Genomic DNA, 18,137 nt, shown 5'->3' with positions numbered 1-18,137 from the left:
TAATTAAGACTACCTCCGTATAAAATCCAAAACATTGTTTCCCAAAGGTGTCCGTTATAGAGGGGTTCCACTGTGTATAATATATAAATTAAAAAAAGAGGACGTGTCCTAAAAAAAGTCAGGGTTAACTATGGTGGGGCCGTATTTGTTGAGCTCTTATCTTGGTGTAGAGGGATTCTATATATATAGGCTAGACAAATTAGCTAGAGACAAGCTCCTAGCTATAGGCAACAACAACTATAGTTACAGACAAATTGACTTCACAGTGTATATAGCTTAACCAAATGCTTAGGGAGGGAGATGCAGAGGGAGAGGGGGAGAGAGGGAGAGAGAGGGAGAGAGGGAGAGAGGGAGAGAGAGGGAGAGAGGGAGAGAGGGAGGAGGGAGACTCAATTCAAAGTGTCAAACTTAGAGTGCATATAATTTTATGTATAACGGCATGCAATGCATGCACCTAGGCTATGAGAGAGAGAGAAAGAGAAAGAAAAAGGGAATAAGGGTGGTAGAGTCTATAGGAGTGGGGGGGGGGGGGAGAGAGAAAGAGGGAGGGTGAAAGAAGGAGGCTATGGGGGAAACGGTGAAAGGGAGTGAGTGAAGTTGAAAATAGGCCCTGGTGGATTTAATGAGTGAGTCAGATTCACTATAAGGATTTCACACCAATTTAAGTTTCAACACTATTATTGTACAGTCAGGGTTTCATTTACGGGGGGGGAGGGGCTGGGGTGAATCTTCCCCCCTCCCCCCCCCCCAATTTTAATCCTATAGATGAAACCCTGACAGTGGATAATTTTATATTATACATGTATTGTAGTACATATACCCAGGTATAGTAATTTTAGCGTTTTCAGTTTTTAGGGTATACTATAATTTTGGGGGATTTGCAGCAAATCAATAACTATGCCAAGATGTATATATTATTATTATAAAATTAATAAATTGGTATTTCTATGGTTTCTTTAGATTGAATGTTGATTGAAGTTTGAGTCAGAAATATATAGATTGGGCTAGCTTGCTTCTAGCATACTCTAAAAAGTACATTTATATCATCGGAAAAATTTTTTTTATAATTATATTTTAATGCGTTTTATCAGGGGTGCACTCCTGGTTTCATTATTTCCTCAGACATAACTTGCTAAAATTAGTACCCGTCAGTTTATAATAGTAACATTAAGGTATAAGCTTCTCTATATAAAATGCATCAGACAAACAAGAAAGCAATGCAAATTCACACAAATGAGTAAGATTATGAAACAATAATATTATAGCTAGAAAAAATACACGGTTTACAGGGGCTATTGCATCCAGTGAGGGGAAGTTAAAAATTTGATTACAATCAAGATGACAGATTGTTCAGCTAGGGCTATGTACTTGCAGTGGACTGAATACGGTCACAAGAATCCACAGAAGCTGCTTGATTGGCTCCGCAATACCTGTGTGTGAACAATGAGAAAATCAACCCTCTGCAATAGCCTAACCATGCATGCAGTGGTGTCTCTATAGGAATATCAGTAGGAGGGTGCCTCAGGCAGCGTGGAAAATATTGGTCATTCCCCGTTTAAGGAAGCCACACCCACATTTACTGCGCATTGCAGGAGACACACCATGATTACAATTATGATGATGAACATTTTTATGAATATTTATTTTGCTGCATGAGAATCACAGAGAAACTCAACGAGTGGGTAATGATCGACCATGATTGTTGTTAAAAAACGATTGATGACAAAAGTCCAGCTCTCTTCTCACTCTTGCAGCTACCAATAGCTAGCATTCTAGTGCAGAGCTAACTACTAAGTACAGTAGCAACATTCCATGGACAAGTTTTGCTACGCACTCTTCTAAAAAGGCTGCAATAGCATTCCAAATAACCAAAAGTAGGTATAACTCGAGAACGAAGCATTATTTTGCAAATCCACGAATTAAAATCCAATTAAGAAAACGTTACTGGAAGCCTATAGAAACTCTTCATTGATCCTTGAGCAGCTGTAGCAGTCTATACACAGACAGACAGACAGACAGACAGACTGATATACACACACACAAACACACTACCGTATACCTCGCTTGCGCATGCATGCGCACCGAGGCATAATTACTGAAGTGCATGGGAGCAACTTACATACAAGCATGTATACCCGTGTCACACAATTATGATCATATACAGCTCAGTACATTTACCTAGTGAATCAACTTTATCCTTTTGAATTCTCTCAGCAATTCTATGTTCCTCAACATCTGTCAACATTTGCACCACCTCCTCCCAAGTGTGTCTGTATTGTGTGCTACTGAAGTAAAGCTCCACCAGCTCATGCAGCCTCAGTTGGTCATTCTCGTTATTACTGAAGATATTATCACGTCCTCTTCATCCATGTCCAGTGTTCTCGCTAGGTCCTTCCACCTCCCTGCCAGAAGATGGAGCTCTTCCATTAGGGTGTCACAGATGAGCGGTGAGCGCTTCACGGGAGCAGCAACTAAAAGGATTAGATTAGTATAATATTATGTGTATCGAATGTCACCCAGTTTCTCCAAAATCGTGCAACTTCACGTAGAAAACTTACCTGACTTGTACATGCACATGGAAGTATTGACCACTGTGTGGTTTTTATGAAGACTATAACGAGGTAAACACAAGTATAGTAGTGCTCACCAGCGGCAGCTGACCCAGTAAGACGGACAGGCTTCTGTTTCTTCTTGTTCACCTGAGCGTACACAACCCTTGTGGGGTCGTCTGAGTTGGCACCTGGCTCTGTTTTGACCATCACATACAGGTGCTATGGGGATGAGGGAAAATCATAAGCCAGCTATAGGGCAATTCCGTGGTGACGGACGTTACAATTCAGAGATTGTTTTGTACTGAACACTAAGTACAAGCGAAAACTTTAAAATATAGGTGTCAGTAGAATCACTCAGTAAATTCAACAGCACACATTTTTTAATTTTCTGGTGCGTTGCAGGTGAATTTTAAGTACTGTGACGGACGTATTCAGAGAAATTGAAATTATGTATGTAGAACTGTTCACTCACAAAAGTCTGTGAAGTGTGCTAGTTAATTTGCTTGTAACTAGCCTTAGGATAATAAAAACATGTTTATGCTGATAAATTATTTGGAAAAAACAAATTATGGCTAGCGTCTTCTTTAAATGGGCTACTTTTCCTCGTGACGGACGTACACATATTTTGTGACAGACGTATACTTATCTGAAATTTCATTATGCAAATCAATATAACGCTAAAAACCGTATCACAATAGCAAAGTACACACTTTTCTTTTGGTATGCATTTCTTTGTAACTAGACACAGCTAAAGCTTGCTTTACCAAAAAATCTGAGCTTGTATACATTGTACTTGCAGCTTACTTGCACGAGAATGGTTGGTGATGCTAGCTACGCAGCTGGGCAACGTCCGTCACAACTTTTCCACCAAAACCGATGGGAGTGGCTTCAAAGTTAATGTTGGAATAAATACCTACAGGATGCACTCCTGATACCTACTATAAAGGTAGAAGATAAAACAAAACAACAGTTTCTATATATAAATCAACTAAACTCCCCTTAATTGTTAATTTCTGTGATGGACGTACAAGAACTATAACCATACACCGGGAATCGAAAAGTATCAGCTGAAAAAAAATATTCCGCTGATTCCTTTAAAAAATGATCCAACAAATTAGAAAGGTATAGATAAGCTACAGATTATACCATTTTCATCAATACCCGGGGCTAATGCTTGGTATCTACAGTCACCCTTGTAATCTTAACCACAAATCACGCTGTAGCCTAGACAACGAAAAACTAATTACATATTGTATGCATTCAGCTCAAAATGATGTATTTTTTATTGACGTACTAAATTCTGACTTAATGTTTCACTTATAATGAACCTTGTGTCTGGATACTGTGCAAATGGACTGCGAGTTGCAAGAGAAGACATGAGCTAAATCCATATATTTTTCTGTACATGGAAAACTCGTGATACTGACACAATCAAACTAATGACAAATTCGTGACAATTATCTGCTCACCTCAACTATGACCTCTTGTCCGTCGTCATCAATATCGTCTTTTGTCTCATCAGCAGATTTCTCATTTAAAAATACATCTCCTTGCTTTGACTCGTCCTTTGTTACCACAACATCATTCTGAACTGACCCGTTAACGACACTCTCTAAAAGAGTATCCACTCCAGAGTCGTATGGGGCAGGAAGAGACGGAGCTTCGCTGCTCTAGGGATGGGGGAAACAGTGAAGCAGATGACGTTGTAGCCGTGACTGATTCGTAGCCAGGTGGCGGTAAGTACTCGCTACTGACCACAACATAAGGAGATCGTGTGGCGTCTGCTGAGTTATTCATGTTCTCCTTACGTGCTACGTCATACACTCCACTACCAATATCGGAAAGGTCCTCAGTGATGATTACATCATATGGTGATTTGCCTCTGTCATGTAAGTTCTCTTCACGGATTACATTGTAAGTTGATGACAAGGCAATACCGCTGTCAGCTATGTTGTAATTGTCATCCTTGCACACATCGTGGAGTCCAATAACAGACGTTAATTCAACACCTTCATTCTGTAGACAACACAGTTTAATTATCCTGAAATTGTGCATGATAAGAGCATATACTTTCTAATTAAATCCCACAACTCTGACATTCCTACCCAAATTAGATATTCTGTTAAGTAATGTAAGTCTTTCACTAGACGTTATACATGGTTATCTATACTTACCTGTACTGAGGATGCATTGCTGTATCCACTGAAGTGACTAGTACTGAAATGAATACAGTATGTGTGCCCACAGTATGAAAGATACAATAAACATAAAAAGTTGAAAACATGCTCAAAATTTCACTATAAATTATAATATTATGCATGCATAATTACAACTAGTGTAAAATGGGTGTACCTTTTCATGTGACGGCAGCTGGAATTTAATACTTTTCTGCCTCGTTTAGTCCTCTTTATTACGACTAGAACCAGAAGAACTAAAGAAATGGACACCACCACCAGTGTAGTAATCACAGTGCATGCAACAAGAAAGCAAAAATCCTTTTTCATACATAGAAGTGCATGTACATGCAAGACAGCTAGTAGACCCATGCAGTTAGTACCAATTATTGGCCATTTAGAGCCGTAGTTGATGGTTGGTTTTGACTGACCTGCTACTACTGCAGTGGGTAGTGTCTGAGGAGCCGAAATGATTGGCATGGTTGAGACAGCTGCAGGTGGGAATATTTTAAGATGAATAATTGTTTTGAATAAACTAGGCTAATTAACAATCTTATCAAGGCATTGTCAACAACTATAATACTACTCCTACATCGTAACAAATAATCTGACTGAAACAACCTAACCGATGTTTCCGGTTAGGATATGTTTCTAGTTGGGTGATGAGGGATAATTGACTGTCAAATATAGAGTCATTTTCTCCCAAGTGAGCACTGCTACAAAGGCTGTGGCATTATACCAATGAGATCAACAGAGAAGACAGTTTTTCTTTCATCAGTAGAGTTGATGAGCCGGACATAATTATAATTGTTCTGGCGAGTTGATTGAATGAACCAACACCAAGCAGTTCGTTACAGGTATATAGAGCAGTACACTTCAACATCTCCATTGATTAACTTAACGGCAGTGATTCCTACACTATTGGGCAGGGGAGCAGCAGTTCCTAGAGATGCACACATGCATGTACAATGGTCGACTGTTAGCCACGTACATATACACATACACAAAAACATATGACGTGCAGCATAAACTATCACTATGATCCTACATGACAATAGCCAACAGATGTTACATGTTACGGCCTAACAAGAGCAGTGCAGTTCCTCTTATTATTATTACATGACTATACATATATACGTATGTTTGTGTGTGAGCCTTACATACACTTGTATGTTTGTGTAATGAGCCATATACATGTATGCTGTGTAGTAAAAAAATTGATGTTCAGCATTTGTCAATTGTATGGCTCTTTCTAACGGGCCGGAGTTCTATACCAATGGGTATACATGCACATGCAGCTAGTACTCACAGTGTTAATTGCTACACATCGCACCATTACACACTTACCTCGTGACGTACTCACTTCCAGTATTTCACTTGTAGATGCTAGAGAGAGTGGCATTCTTGGCAGACGGTTGTTCTCCAGGTCAAAAGCAAGGAGACTGTATCTTCCAGGAGGTATGTGACTGATACTGAAACTATCACCCGTACTCCTTGGCACAGCCAACATAATGCTGCTGGACTCACTTGTGCATGATAACTTGTGATGGGAACTAAATACATTAAGAGCCCCAAGAGAAAAAGAATCCACAGCATATTCAATATGGCCACACATACTGATGCTTTCGGAACAATTATAGTCTCAGGTAGAAGTCTTTGAATATCACTAGTACCTGAAGAGTATTATATGACTCCGTGTAAAGTGAAACAGAGATTTACTCACTTAATAAACTCTCAAACATCAGGTCAATTCCATTAGCAGCACAGAGATATTTGTTAGAATGTCAGTAGGAAGTGAGAAGGTGATTGAAACATTTCCAGATGCGTTAAGAGCACCACTCTTAGAATCCTACTAGTAGTGATCCAAATTCCACTCGATACAAAGTAAACAGTGTACATTCAGGGACCTGAAAAAATAACAACTAGACCATTGATATACAATAATTATAGTGATTATTACCATTGCTTCAAACATCACACATTTTTTATCTGAGTCTTCTCCTTGGCTGACAACTGTTCTTACACCCGTAGAGAAGCACTTATAAACCACAAAGAACCATGATCAGTATAAGTACACTAGCCACCTAGCTCTGGCTGATGTAAATGATCCAGCAACTGGTTCACTAGCTGTTCCTTTCATTTGATTCCCTCCTTCAACAGGAGTCACAGTGGAAAAAAATGTGCCATTATACCGATTGTGGTTGGGATATGTAAAAGTGTACTGCGTCTCAGTAAGTCCACATACTGGAGCCCGAGCCCTCCTTCCATTTCAACAACTCTACACAGCACCACAGTGTTGTTGTAATGTGCTGTTGCTGGGGTATTATCAGACGCTTGGGTACGGGTAACATCAGGTGGGTGCTTGCCTTCTGCTGGAAAGGTTCCATTGATTCCCCAACTGTGGTTAACAGCACCAAGATACAGACACTTAAGACTGCGTCCACACCTTTGGCCTGCACCACCGACACTGGTGGTACCTTAAACCGGGCTAAAGAATCAAAACAAAATACAAGATACCGTATATCAGATTTTGAATGCGTAGTTAATCATTTGCGACAAACAAACAAACCCTATTACTATTGTGAATTGTGACTACACATGTATACGACAAGTAATTCATAAACAAGGCTTATTATATGCACCTCTGCATGTGTGCATCAGTGGAGTAAGAACAGTTAAAAGGTTGGGGGGGCCACTTGGGTGGTACAAAGCACCCCACCCCGCAGAGCGGCGGAAAATTTGAGACATGCAGGAAGCCAGACCTCTTCATTATGACATCATGATTAGCTGCAAGCTTATTAGCTCTGAACAAGTGCTAAGGTCTATATAATAATTATTTGTACTCTCATAACCCACACACACACCACACACACACTGAAGTTTGTTATACTTTGTTATACATTCAAGTTGTATAATAATGCCGTATACAGCAGAATTGCGTTCAATTATAAAACATGTTACAAGAGTATTATCATCAGAAACGTCCAAAAAAGCAATCCTTCTTTCATTCTGCTTACAAATTTATGTTTTCTCCTTGTCAATTGGTTAATTAGAACACCTATCCAACTCAGGCATTCGATGTTGGGGGGGGGGGGGGGCTGGGCCCCCTGTTTCAACTTCCTCTCCACTGTGCATGTATATAATAGAGTATTGTTCGATTGCCGCTGTGACTCTTTTCCATAGCCCTCGAACAGTTGATGATAGGGGCATGAAGTTGGCCACGAACTGAGCCAATGTACCTACCATCTGCATGCATGTGTCAGTATTATGGTGACTCTCTATTGCCATGGCGAGGCAGAGGCTGCGGCTCCTGGATTATAATTATGTTGCCCAGGATGAATGCTTGGTCTGTGTGTAGGCTTATGTGAATGTATAAAAATGGTGATGCTACAGGCTACTATTTACACCATTTGTATTATGCTCAAAATAATTTTAGCATAATAATAGGTGTCTAAAGAATAATTGGGCATCAATGTCTATTTTTGGTAAAAATCATTACATTAAGTTTTGCACAACGACGTTTTTAGGACAAAAAATACTAAGGCCAGTGTTCGTCAATGTCTTGTTTCTGGTTTGGAAATCACCTTACCACTAGTGAGGGAGGGAGGTTATCATTATTCATTATTGTGACATCACTTCCTGTAAAACCCCATTTCCTGTTAACCACACTGGATATACAATAAAACCACAAATATGAAAAAGGAAAATCTTACCTAATCTATGCTGCAATCTATGCTATTTATCATGTGACACACCCACAAGTAGGTGTGGCTAATGAAAATAATGGAGTGATGTCATAATAATGAGTTTTTTGATGAGGCAGTGAAATTTGAGGAGGGAGGTAACCAGAAACAAGACATTGATTAACATTGGCCTAAAAGTGAATACCGTATAGCGCGAAATTTTCGAGGCACTTATATTTCGTGGATTGGCCTCTAAAAGCCATTTCGTTGCACAATGTTCGCGGAATGACTGCTTACCGGAAGCCACGCCTTTAAATCTTGCACGTTATAGCAGGTAAAGAACGATTTTCGTGGACTTAATTTTCGTGTAAGATTGCTAACCCACGAAATCCACGAAAATTAAGCCCCTCGAAAATTTCGCGCTATACGGTATTATGGAATACCGTAATCATTCTAATTAAAGAACCAGTAAAATAATTATTTTTCTAGAAACAATGTATGAAAAAAATAGTATGATAGCATATGGGTGTTATAAAATAGGGCGTCCTAACCGAGGCTGGTTCTATAATTAGAACGCTTACGGTAGTTCAAGTCAGCAATAGTTATAACACTGAGAATCATGATAATAATATTAATAATGTCTTGTGTCAGTTGTGTGCTGTGTTTATGTCTACATCTAGATCTTATAATTATTATGCGCAGGAAAATTTTTTATGATGGAGATAGCTAATAGGCACATTTTTCAAGATTTGAATGGGTGAAAAAAAAGCATAATTTATCAAGGCCTAACCATTTGTAACCAACAACAGTTTGGTTAGGTTTCAGTGTTTGTGTTCACACATTCATAGTTTTTGAATTTAGTGCCACTGGTGTTTGTTTCAGCAGCAGTTGTTACAAAATGCACCAAATATAGAAAACCCTATATAGTTCAGTCATGCAATAATTATAGTGTGTTAGTTGATGTGTGAAACATTCTAGTGTCAAGTTTGAAGATGACCGTACATATACTAGGAGCGATTGTAATCGCAGTACAAGTAGTTTTAGTGTCCAGTCAAGCATGCCCAACATGGTTTATACGGCAAGCAAACAATTGTGAGTGTGGACACCAGATGGATAATGTATTGCAGCGATTGAATGCAAAAAACAGGATAGAAATAGTAGACGGTTTCTGCTTAACCTACAACAATGATACAGAACATTTTGGAGCCTGCCCATACAACACCAAAAGCCAACTGTATAAATTAAATGAGGTACCCTCTGATGTATCAAATCTAGACGAGGAGATGTGTGGTCCTCTCAATCGCACAGGACTGCTCTGTAGTCACTGCCAACCAGGACTGGGACCAGCTGTCTTCTCTTACTACAAAGAGTGTAAGGAATGCATCCCACAGCCTTTAGGATGGCTACTCTTCTTTGTCAGGCTTACAGTACCATTGACTTTGATCTGTGTGATTGTTATTGTGTTCCAGATAAATATTGCCTCTCCAGTTCTGAATAGCTTTGTTTTGATGGCTCAGGTGCTAAGCACTGAATTGTGTAGAAATGACCCATTTGCTATAAGCGGATATACCCCCTCCTATTCATTTCTTAAATTTATGGCTGATTTGTTCGGGCTATTCGATTTGGACTTCTTCATGTTCCTAATTCCTTCATTTTGCATCAGTGAGCACATGAGCACACTTACAGTCGTAGCATTGGAATACCTAGAAGCTCTATATCCAATCGTTTTTACTTTGGCTGTATACTTGTTCATTTCGCTCCACGACAGAGGATGTAGAATAATTGTACTTTGCTGGAGGCCATTTCATAAGTGCTTAGCAAGGTTTCGGAGATGCTGGGAACTAAAAGGCTCTGTAGTAAATGCATTTGCAACGTTCTTTTTACTATCCTACAGCAGATTTTGTTTGATTTCTTTAAACCTGTTGAAGCCAATACCTTTATATGACAAATACGGAAATGTAACATACACTCTCTTCTTCGCAGCTGATTTCAATACGGGGACATATATTCCCCTCGCTATACTAGCATCAATCATCACTGTTACCATGGTATTCCTACCAGCAGTGTTTTTACTATTCTACCAGAATCGTTTCTTTCAGAGATGCCTCTTTTCCAGCAAAATTAATTGTGTTCTAATTCACGAGCTAGCAAACATCACACAATGCAACTTCAAGAACGGAACAACACCTGGTACTAGGGACTGTCGATGGTTTGCTGGTGTGTACCTGCTGGTGAGAATAATATTCATCGCCTTTAATGCACAGATGTATCACCTTGTTGTGTACCAAATGGTCTTCATTATTTCACCTGCTATCCTCCTTGGTTTACGACCATACAAGAAAGACCGTTACAACTATTTCGATGCTTTTCTCTTACTAATATTTGCGATAGGATCAGCTTTGTACATTTACCGCAAGGCATTCCAGAATATTGGTTGGCTTTTTGCATTAATTATCGTTATAGGTATACCAGTATTGTACATAGGACTATTCCTTTCATGGATGATAACAGCCCTTACTAACCGTGGTTTCAGCTGCTGTAGTCGAAAACGAGTTGCATACCAAACAAGATTGTCTGCAGATAATAAAGCCCTTCCACACCGTATAAGACACCCAAGCGAATACATGCCGCTGCTATCACAGCCCATTTGATATGTACACAGCTGTTAACAAAATGCAGCTATAGATATTATTGACTGATGCTTCAGAAATATTAAGTTTCAACACTCCATAGTCTTATATTATACTGTGACGATTGTAATATTATTAACAACACTGATTGAGGGTTTTTTTATAGCCACAAAATGCCAATATCACACACCACTATATGGACTCATATAAGAGATGTTTACAATGAAAGTATTCCAACCAGTAGCCAAATAGAAAACAGTAACGCTGTTATTAAACCCTGTAATTCGTTTATCACTCCTATACAATCAGTATAGTGGGCATCCTCCGACTCAGAGGATGACTAACCCTCTGAGTAGGCCGGGTTGGTAGATTATGCCAGCATAATAGGCACTGCAGGTTTCGCAGGTTTCGGAAGTACAGGTCAGTACGAATCATGTATAAACATTAATTTTGTATATAGACCTGCATAGTGGTAGTAGTGGTGGTAGTTAGATAGAGTCATGTGGCCATTATAATTATATAGTTACATGTGCGATGACATGGGGTCTATGTTGTGCTTTGTAGGAATAATAATTATGGGAATAACAGGTGATTTGAACAGAATAATAGGCAATTTGAAAAGAATAATTAACTTGAGCATAAAAGAATAGTAATACAGTACTCTCGCTATTCCGGCTCCCTGAAGTACGGCCACCTCGATATACCGGCCATTTGGGTTGGAATGCTAGCTATATGTTTACTGCACAAAACTCACCCTGAAGTACGGCCACTCGCTATTCCGGTTACCGGCCAGTGCTGGCTGTCCCAAACAAGGTTTTCAATGCAATTTTATACGTGTATTACGGCTGGATATGACGTTTTGGGTGTGGTTTAGTAAATAAAATAGAGAACAAAATGATTCAATATCCTACATTATCCTCAAGACAAGGACCGCAAAAGTAGTCATTAGATTCGAGGTAAGGTTGTTTTTAAGCCGCGGCTATTTCCTGAGCTACAGCCACCTCGCTATTCCGGCCAAGCTGCATGGTCCCAAGGGTGACCGGATTAACGAGAGTCTACTGTATCTCAAGCATATTCTACCAACCCCTACCTCTGAGTATATCACTCAAATTCCATTCAACCCACCGAATGCACGAAGTTTATCAAATACACAGCACAGCTTAATTAAGACATTGTTTGTATAACAAAAACATGGCTACGATATGATCTATATAATTATACAAATTACCAGAAGTAATACATGGTTTATTATAGAGATGATAGAAAAACTCGTGGTGGTGGTGGTGTCCTAATCGCAGTTAAAAGCACTATCGCGTCAAAATAATCACTTGTCATTTACACACAAAAATGATAACCTTTGAGCTTGATTTATCACCAAAAGTACTAAACATAATAACACCTGTTGAGCCCGGTATAAACAAGATCTGAATATCAGTTCATTGCACCCACAGGCACTCATGATGATGTAATTTTACTCTGTGATCTGAATGCGCATGATGCTATAACTGTTCTTCAGTGCTAACTCATTGTTCTCGTCATCCACTCTGCAATGCACCCCTTTCGCAAAACTTTATGCAAATGATGTCACAGCTCACTCACAAAAATACCCTATTGATGCTACCAATGCACCATTTATAGACTTGAAAATTCAATATTAATTTGTGGGGAACTGCCCTGGACTCCACTATACCCAGTAACTGCAGACATTAATTTACTAAACATCAACAAATCAATCTCATTTTAAAGAATGTACTCAATGAACCAGCACCACGCACGCAACTATCTCAAAGCTGACTTACCCAAGCTTGCACAATAGCCAGTCTCTTGGCAACACCACAAGCAGTATCAGAATTAAAGCTCTAAACAGCTGCATGTGAGACTGTTATACCCTAACCTGGAGTCAAGGTCTACCTTCAAGATCAAGTCCTCACTGGTTCAACCCAGCAATTATACATCAGATAAACTGTACTCGTACACATAGAAGACAAACTAGCAAAGTCAAAGAGTAAGCTTTTGACACTGTTTCACATGAATATTGAATATTGAAGCTATATGGAACATGGGAATTGTGGTCAAACAGACATCATTTTATATCAATTGACGGCACCAAATCTGCACTTCTTCCTGTTTGTTCAGGTGTACCACAGGGGATCATTCTTGGACCGATTCTTTTCTTGTTATGAACAAATCAACTAATATGCCATATGTTACATCTTACATCTTTGCAGACGATATTAAATCATTACGAGCGTAAATGATGGCCTGCTAATGCAGTCGGATTGATTCTTTATGCAGCTGGTGGTGATCCATGGAAGTTTCACTAAATGCAAGTAAATGCAGACTTTATATCGATTGCTACTAATGACAAACACCGTAATGTATAGACCCTATAAACATGATATGAAGATCACTCCATCTGATGCACCAACTCGCCTAAAAATCCGCATCACTCATGCAGTCAATACTGCATGTGGAGACCTAGACTTGTCAAAAGGTACAAAGGAAAAAACAATCAAGTAACCCTATTAACCATATACCATACATATCTGCTCACTTCTCACTTCATTATAAAACAACACTGGAATACATTCACTTATATACTCCCATCATAACGCATTGGCTAGACATCGAGTTTCTATAGTTAAAATGCTTGCAAGACCTGAATGACACAATAAACATAAGAAGACTGAAACAACATTATCCTTCTCAACTACAACTACACGTACCGGCCGACTTAAATATCACTTCAGCTATAGTATAGACATGCACTTAATAGTCTAGAGTGACTCGTCTTTAAAACAAGTTTCCAGCTACCTGCTTGAACCTCATTGAGTATTGTAGAACAAAACATCAGTGACTTTCTTTAGAAACATTTCAAGGAACAAATGATACATGTATATAATTTTCATCTTCAATGTCTCTACTACATAGCTGCAACATTATTTTGTTGCAGTCTGACAGCATGCCAATTCACATCACTTACACTATACAATACTTGCTGTTGTGGAGCTCATAATAATAAAAAGCTCACAGCATATTCGGAGGTTACATTATTTGGACCTCGGTTATTTTACCAAAGCTGCATGTTGTAATTATGGTGAAATAATCCTCTGTGTGTATAGAGTGTTTGATCGCCGCTGCATGTGTTAAATTTTTAAGCAACAGTTTACATGGACTTTTAGTATTTGTTTTCAATTTGTTTCATCAGCTGCACTGTTGTTTTTAATTTAGCTGCATGAGTGCAGTTCATGACTCCCATGGATATTAGCTGATGAGTTTTTTTTCTTGTGTTTAGTATGAAGAAGGCAATGCTTGGAGTGATTGTGATTGTCCTACAGGTAGTTCTGGTGTCCAGTCAAGCATGCCCAACATGGTTTATACGCCAAGCAAACAAGTGTGAGTGTGGACAAGAGATCAATACTATATTGCAGTGCTCGAATGTGACAAATAGTATAAAAATATTAGAGGGTTTCTGCTTAACTTACAACAATGACATAGAACATTTTGGAGCCTGCCCATACAACACGAAAAGTCGATTATCAAAATTCAATGATGTACCCTCTGATGTATCAGAATTAGATGAGGAGATGTGTGGTCCTCTCAATCGCACAGGGATACTCTGTAGTCACTGCCAACCAGGACTGGGACCAGCTGTCTTCTCTTACTACAAAGAGTGTAAGGAATGCATGCCACAACCTTTAGGATGGTTACTCTTCTTTGTCAGGCTTACAGTACCATTGACTTTGATTTGTGTGATTGTTATTGTGTTCCGGATAAAATTTGTTTCTCCAGTTTTGTACAGCTTTGTTTTGATTGCTCAGGTGCTAAACACTGTATTGTGTAGAAATGACCCATTCGATATAAGTGGATATACTCCCTCCTATTCATTTTATAAATTTGTGGCTGATTTTGTGGGACTATTCAATTTGGACTTTTTTATGTTCTTAATTCCTCCCTTTTGTATTAGTGAGCAAATGAGCACACTCACAGTCGTAGCATTGGAATACCTAGAAGCTCTATATCCAATCGCTTTCACTTTGGCTGTATACTTGTTCATTTCACTCCACGACAGAGGATACAGGATAATTGTAAATTGCTGGAGGCCATTTCACAAGTGCTTAGCAAGATTTCGGAGACGCTGGGAACTAAAAGGCTCTGTAGTGAATGCGTTCGCAACCTTCTTTTTACTATCCTACAGCAAATTTTGTTCGATTTCAATTAGCCTGTTGAAGCCAGTACCTTTATATGACAAATACGGAAATGTAACATACACTCTCTTCTTCGCAGCTGATTTCAATGTGGGCACATACATTCCACTTGCTATACTAGCATCAATCCTCACTGTTACCATGGTACTTCTACCGGCAGTGTTTCTGTTATGCTATCAAAACCATTTGTTTCAGAGATGTCTCTTTTGCTGCAAAATCAAATGTGTTCTAATTCACGAGCTAGCAAACATCACACAGGGCTATTTCAAGAATGGAACAACACCTGGTACTAGGGACTGTCGGTGGTTTGCTGGAGTCTACCTACTGCTGAGAATAATATTCATAGCCTTTGGTTCTCAGACGTACCACTTTATTGTGTACCAAATGATCTTCATTATTACACCTGCTATCATCCTTGGCCTACGACCATACAAGAAAGACCGTTACAACTATTTTGATGCTTTTCTCCTAGTACTGTTTGCAATGGGGTCAGCTTGGTTCATTTACCACGAGGCATTTAGGAATAGCCCATGGTTTTTTGTCTTTATTATCGTTACATTTATACTACTGCTGTACATCTTAGTGTTTATTTCGTGGATGAAATCTTCCCTCACTAGTCGGTGTGGTTATAGCTGCTGCCCTCAAAGACGAGCTATACAACATACAGGATCGTTTACAGATAACGAAGCCCTTCCACATCGTATCAGTGATCCAAGCGAATACACACCACTGTTACCACCAACCACTTGATTACATACCTGCTGTTAGCAGAATACTCAGCAAACAACAGATACTAGAACGAACTATATAGATGTACCCGGTATGTTTACTACGATTATTTCATAGTTATGATAAGTCCTTGGGTTTTTTTTTGTTACAAAAACATCAACACCATGCATATACGTACAAGCACTATATGTACATGCACTATACTTGGTATACTTCATGTACAGTGGTGTAGTGAAAGTATTTCTAGTCACTATAGATAAAACAAAAGCACTTATTTCAATCCTGTTTTGCCTGATTTCGTAATTATTGCAAGTTATCAAATTAGTGTGGACACTCATAAACTAATTTATGCATGGGGTAATAAGGATGAGTACACTTTGAGTCCCATGCATGCACTCATTCGTAAATATACCCGTTAGTTATATCCACAAATCTTCAAAACTACTATGATTAGAAAAGTGAATGAGTGACAAGTAAGCAATCCGATCATTGAGAGGACTACTATAAGCAGATCTAGAGTGTTACAGTGAAACTTTACCTTGGTTCCCGAGGCAGGTCGGACGAGTGGATAAACCACGCCTTTATGCCTTTATCCCCCAATTAATTCATAATTTGTGCCACATGGTTGTCTGCGCATGCGCAGAAGATAAGCAGGCCTGTCTCCATAGTAAAAGCTGTAATGGACATGCGCATTCACAGGACATGCCCATTTTCTGAATTATTAAAAAGGATATTGCAAAGCCAGATAATCGAGCTTCCGGATAGTCAAGGTTTTACTGTACTTAAGTATAAGTTATGTCATTGTAAATTTGGACTCAACACAGTAATTTGTTAGACTGAAACTTAATTATTGTGCTAACAATATATATACCGTATAGAGGGTAATTTTCATGGGGCAAAATATTCGTGGTTTTCGTGGTTGAAGGTCTGATCACGAATATTTTACCCACGAATGAAGCGACCTTGCCTACCTTTACCTGCAGTGCAAGCAGCAACCACGAAAATATTATCCATGAAATGACTATAAATGCTGATCAACCACAAATATTTTGTCCCCCGAAAATTACCCGCTATACGGTATATCGTATAAATATTACGATAAAGACTTTGATAGCGGATAACAATTAGACTAAGCAATTATCTGTCTCATAGTTAGAAAAGTGAGTAGAAAAAAACTAGCAGTGCATGGATTGTTCTTAAAATTGAGCACGGCTATTATCCAGTTTCTAGGTATTAACTCCTGGGACAAACATTATTGGACCATGCTTTTAACTTGATACCAAAAGCTGTTACTTGAAAAATATTAACGTACCTCATGTTTGCAATAGTACGATACAGAATTCCAGGATCTAGGGGTTTATTATTGTGAGTCAATCAACGACCTATTAATAAACAATATTGATTGTTTCCTTAGAATGAGGGTCTGAAATTATACCAAAGCTGTTATTGGTGAAATCATTAGTACCTCTGTGTGCACGTATACAGAGTAACTTTCAATTGGTGCTGTGATTCTCCTCACATAGCCCTTGGACAGCTGATGTTAGGGCAGCTGGTCATCATCTGAGTCCTTACCTGTGTCGATGTATTATTCTGACTCTCTGTTGCCATGGTGAGGAGGAGGCGGCGATGAAGAGTATAGTATGAATGCTTGAAAAACAGTTGTGGTCTGTGTGTGTGGAGGGGGGGGGGGGGGAGGGGGATAATAAAGTGTTAGCAGTGTCTATGTATACACATGTTTGATATACATGCACTGCAAAATAAATACACGCATGCATGTACAGTGATGTTATAAGCTATATTGAACTAACAGCGTTCAATGAATACAACAGTTTATTTGAACCTTTAGTCTTTGTTTCGTTTCATCAACTGCAATGTTGTTTTAATCGAAAACCTTGTTTTTTCATTGTGTTAAGTACAGTGATGTATTGAACTAACAGAATACAACAGTTTATTTGAACCTTTAGTCTTTGTTTCGTTTCATCAACTGCAATGTTGTTTTAATCGAAAACCTTGTTAAATAAGTTTTTTCATTGTGTTAAGTAGATGACGATACCAGGAGTATTGCGATTGTATTACTGGTGTCCAGTCAGTGTGCAGATACCAATGTCCTTTGAAATTTGTGTCTGGAAGGTAGGGAAGGGGTTATCTCTTTCGAGCAATA

General features: G+C 38.9%; 2 protein-coding genes and 1 long non-coding RNA gene across 18 annotated transcripts in view; 2 read left to right on the top strand and 1 right to left on the bottom strand.

The window, feature by feature from the left end:
- Window positions 1–1,165: 1,165 nt before the first annotated feature.
- The window catches only part of LOC135340085 (uncharacterized), a 33,266-nt gene continuing 16,294 nt past the window's right edge, over window positions 1,166–18,137 (bottom strand). The window contains exons 5-19 of one of the 16 annotated variants that reach the window (XM_064536386.1): window positions 17,817–18,099; window positions 17,442–17,642; window positions 17,289–17,358; window positions 6,687–7,214; window positions 6,450–6,633; window positions 6,074–6,399; window positions 5,158–5,217; window positions 4,905–4,983; window positions 4,727–4,769; window positions 4,022–4,568; window positions 3,881–3,951; window positions 3,357–3,490; window positions 2,648–2,771; window positions 2,179–2,471; window positions 1,166–1,430 (exon numbers count right to left, since the gene is read on the bottom strand). In XM_064536386.1, the coding sequence (XP_064392456.1) occupies window positions 4,152–4,568; window positions 4,727–4,769; window positions 4,905–4,983; window positions 5,158–5,217; window positions 6,074–6,341 (867 nt within the window). In that variant the 5' untranslated portion in view covers window positions 6,342–6,399; window positions 6,450–6,633; window positions 6,687–7,214; ... (1 more) ...; window positions 17,442–17,642; window positions 17,817–18,099 and the 3' untranslated portion in view covers window positions 1,166–1,430; window positions 2,179–2,471; window positions 2,648–2,771; ... (1 more) ...; window positions 3,881–3,951; window positions 4,022–4,151. Of the gene's footprint in view, window positions 1,431–2,178; window positions 2,472–2,647; window positions 2,772–3,356; window positions 3,491–3,880; window positions 3,975–4,021; window positions 4,569–4,726; window positions 4,770–4,904; window positions 4,984–5,157; window positions 5,218–5,352; window positions 5,670–6,073; window positions 6,400–6,449; window positions 6,634–6,686; window positions 9,178–17,288; window positions 17,643–17,816; window positions 18,100–18,137 lie in introns of those variants that run through there. The other 15 variants (XM_064536392.1, XM_064536385.1, XM_064536391.1 and 12 more) reach the window with 15 other exon arrangements.
- LOC135340083 (uncharacterized) lies at window positions 9,402–11,060 on the top strand. The gene has a single exon (XM_064536380.1). It carries the CDS (start codon window positions 9,402–9,404, stop codon window positions 11,058–11,060), a length of 1,659 nt encoding a protein of 552 aa, XP_064392450.1.
- LOC135340096 (uncharacterized) lies at window positions 14,292–16,398 on the top strand. The gene is made up of 2 exons (XR_010396192.1): window positions 14,292–14,435; window positions 14,613–16,398. It is a non-coding gene; the product is annotated as an uncharacterized LOC135340096 (long non-coding RNA).

The sequence above is a fragment of the Halichondria panicea genome, chromosome 8, assembly GCF_963675165.1.
Source record: "Halichondria panicea chromosome 8, odHalPani1.1, whole genome shotgun sequence".
Taxonomy (NCBI): Eukaryota; Metazoa; Porifera; class Demospongiae; order Suberitida; family Halichondriidae; genus Halichondria; species Halichondria panicea.
Note: the sequence above shows the minus strand (reverse complement) of the source record. Positions and strands in the feature narration are given on the sequence as shown.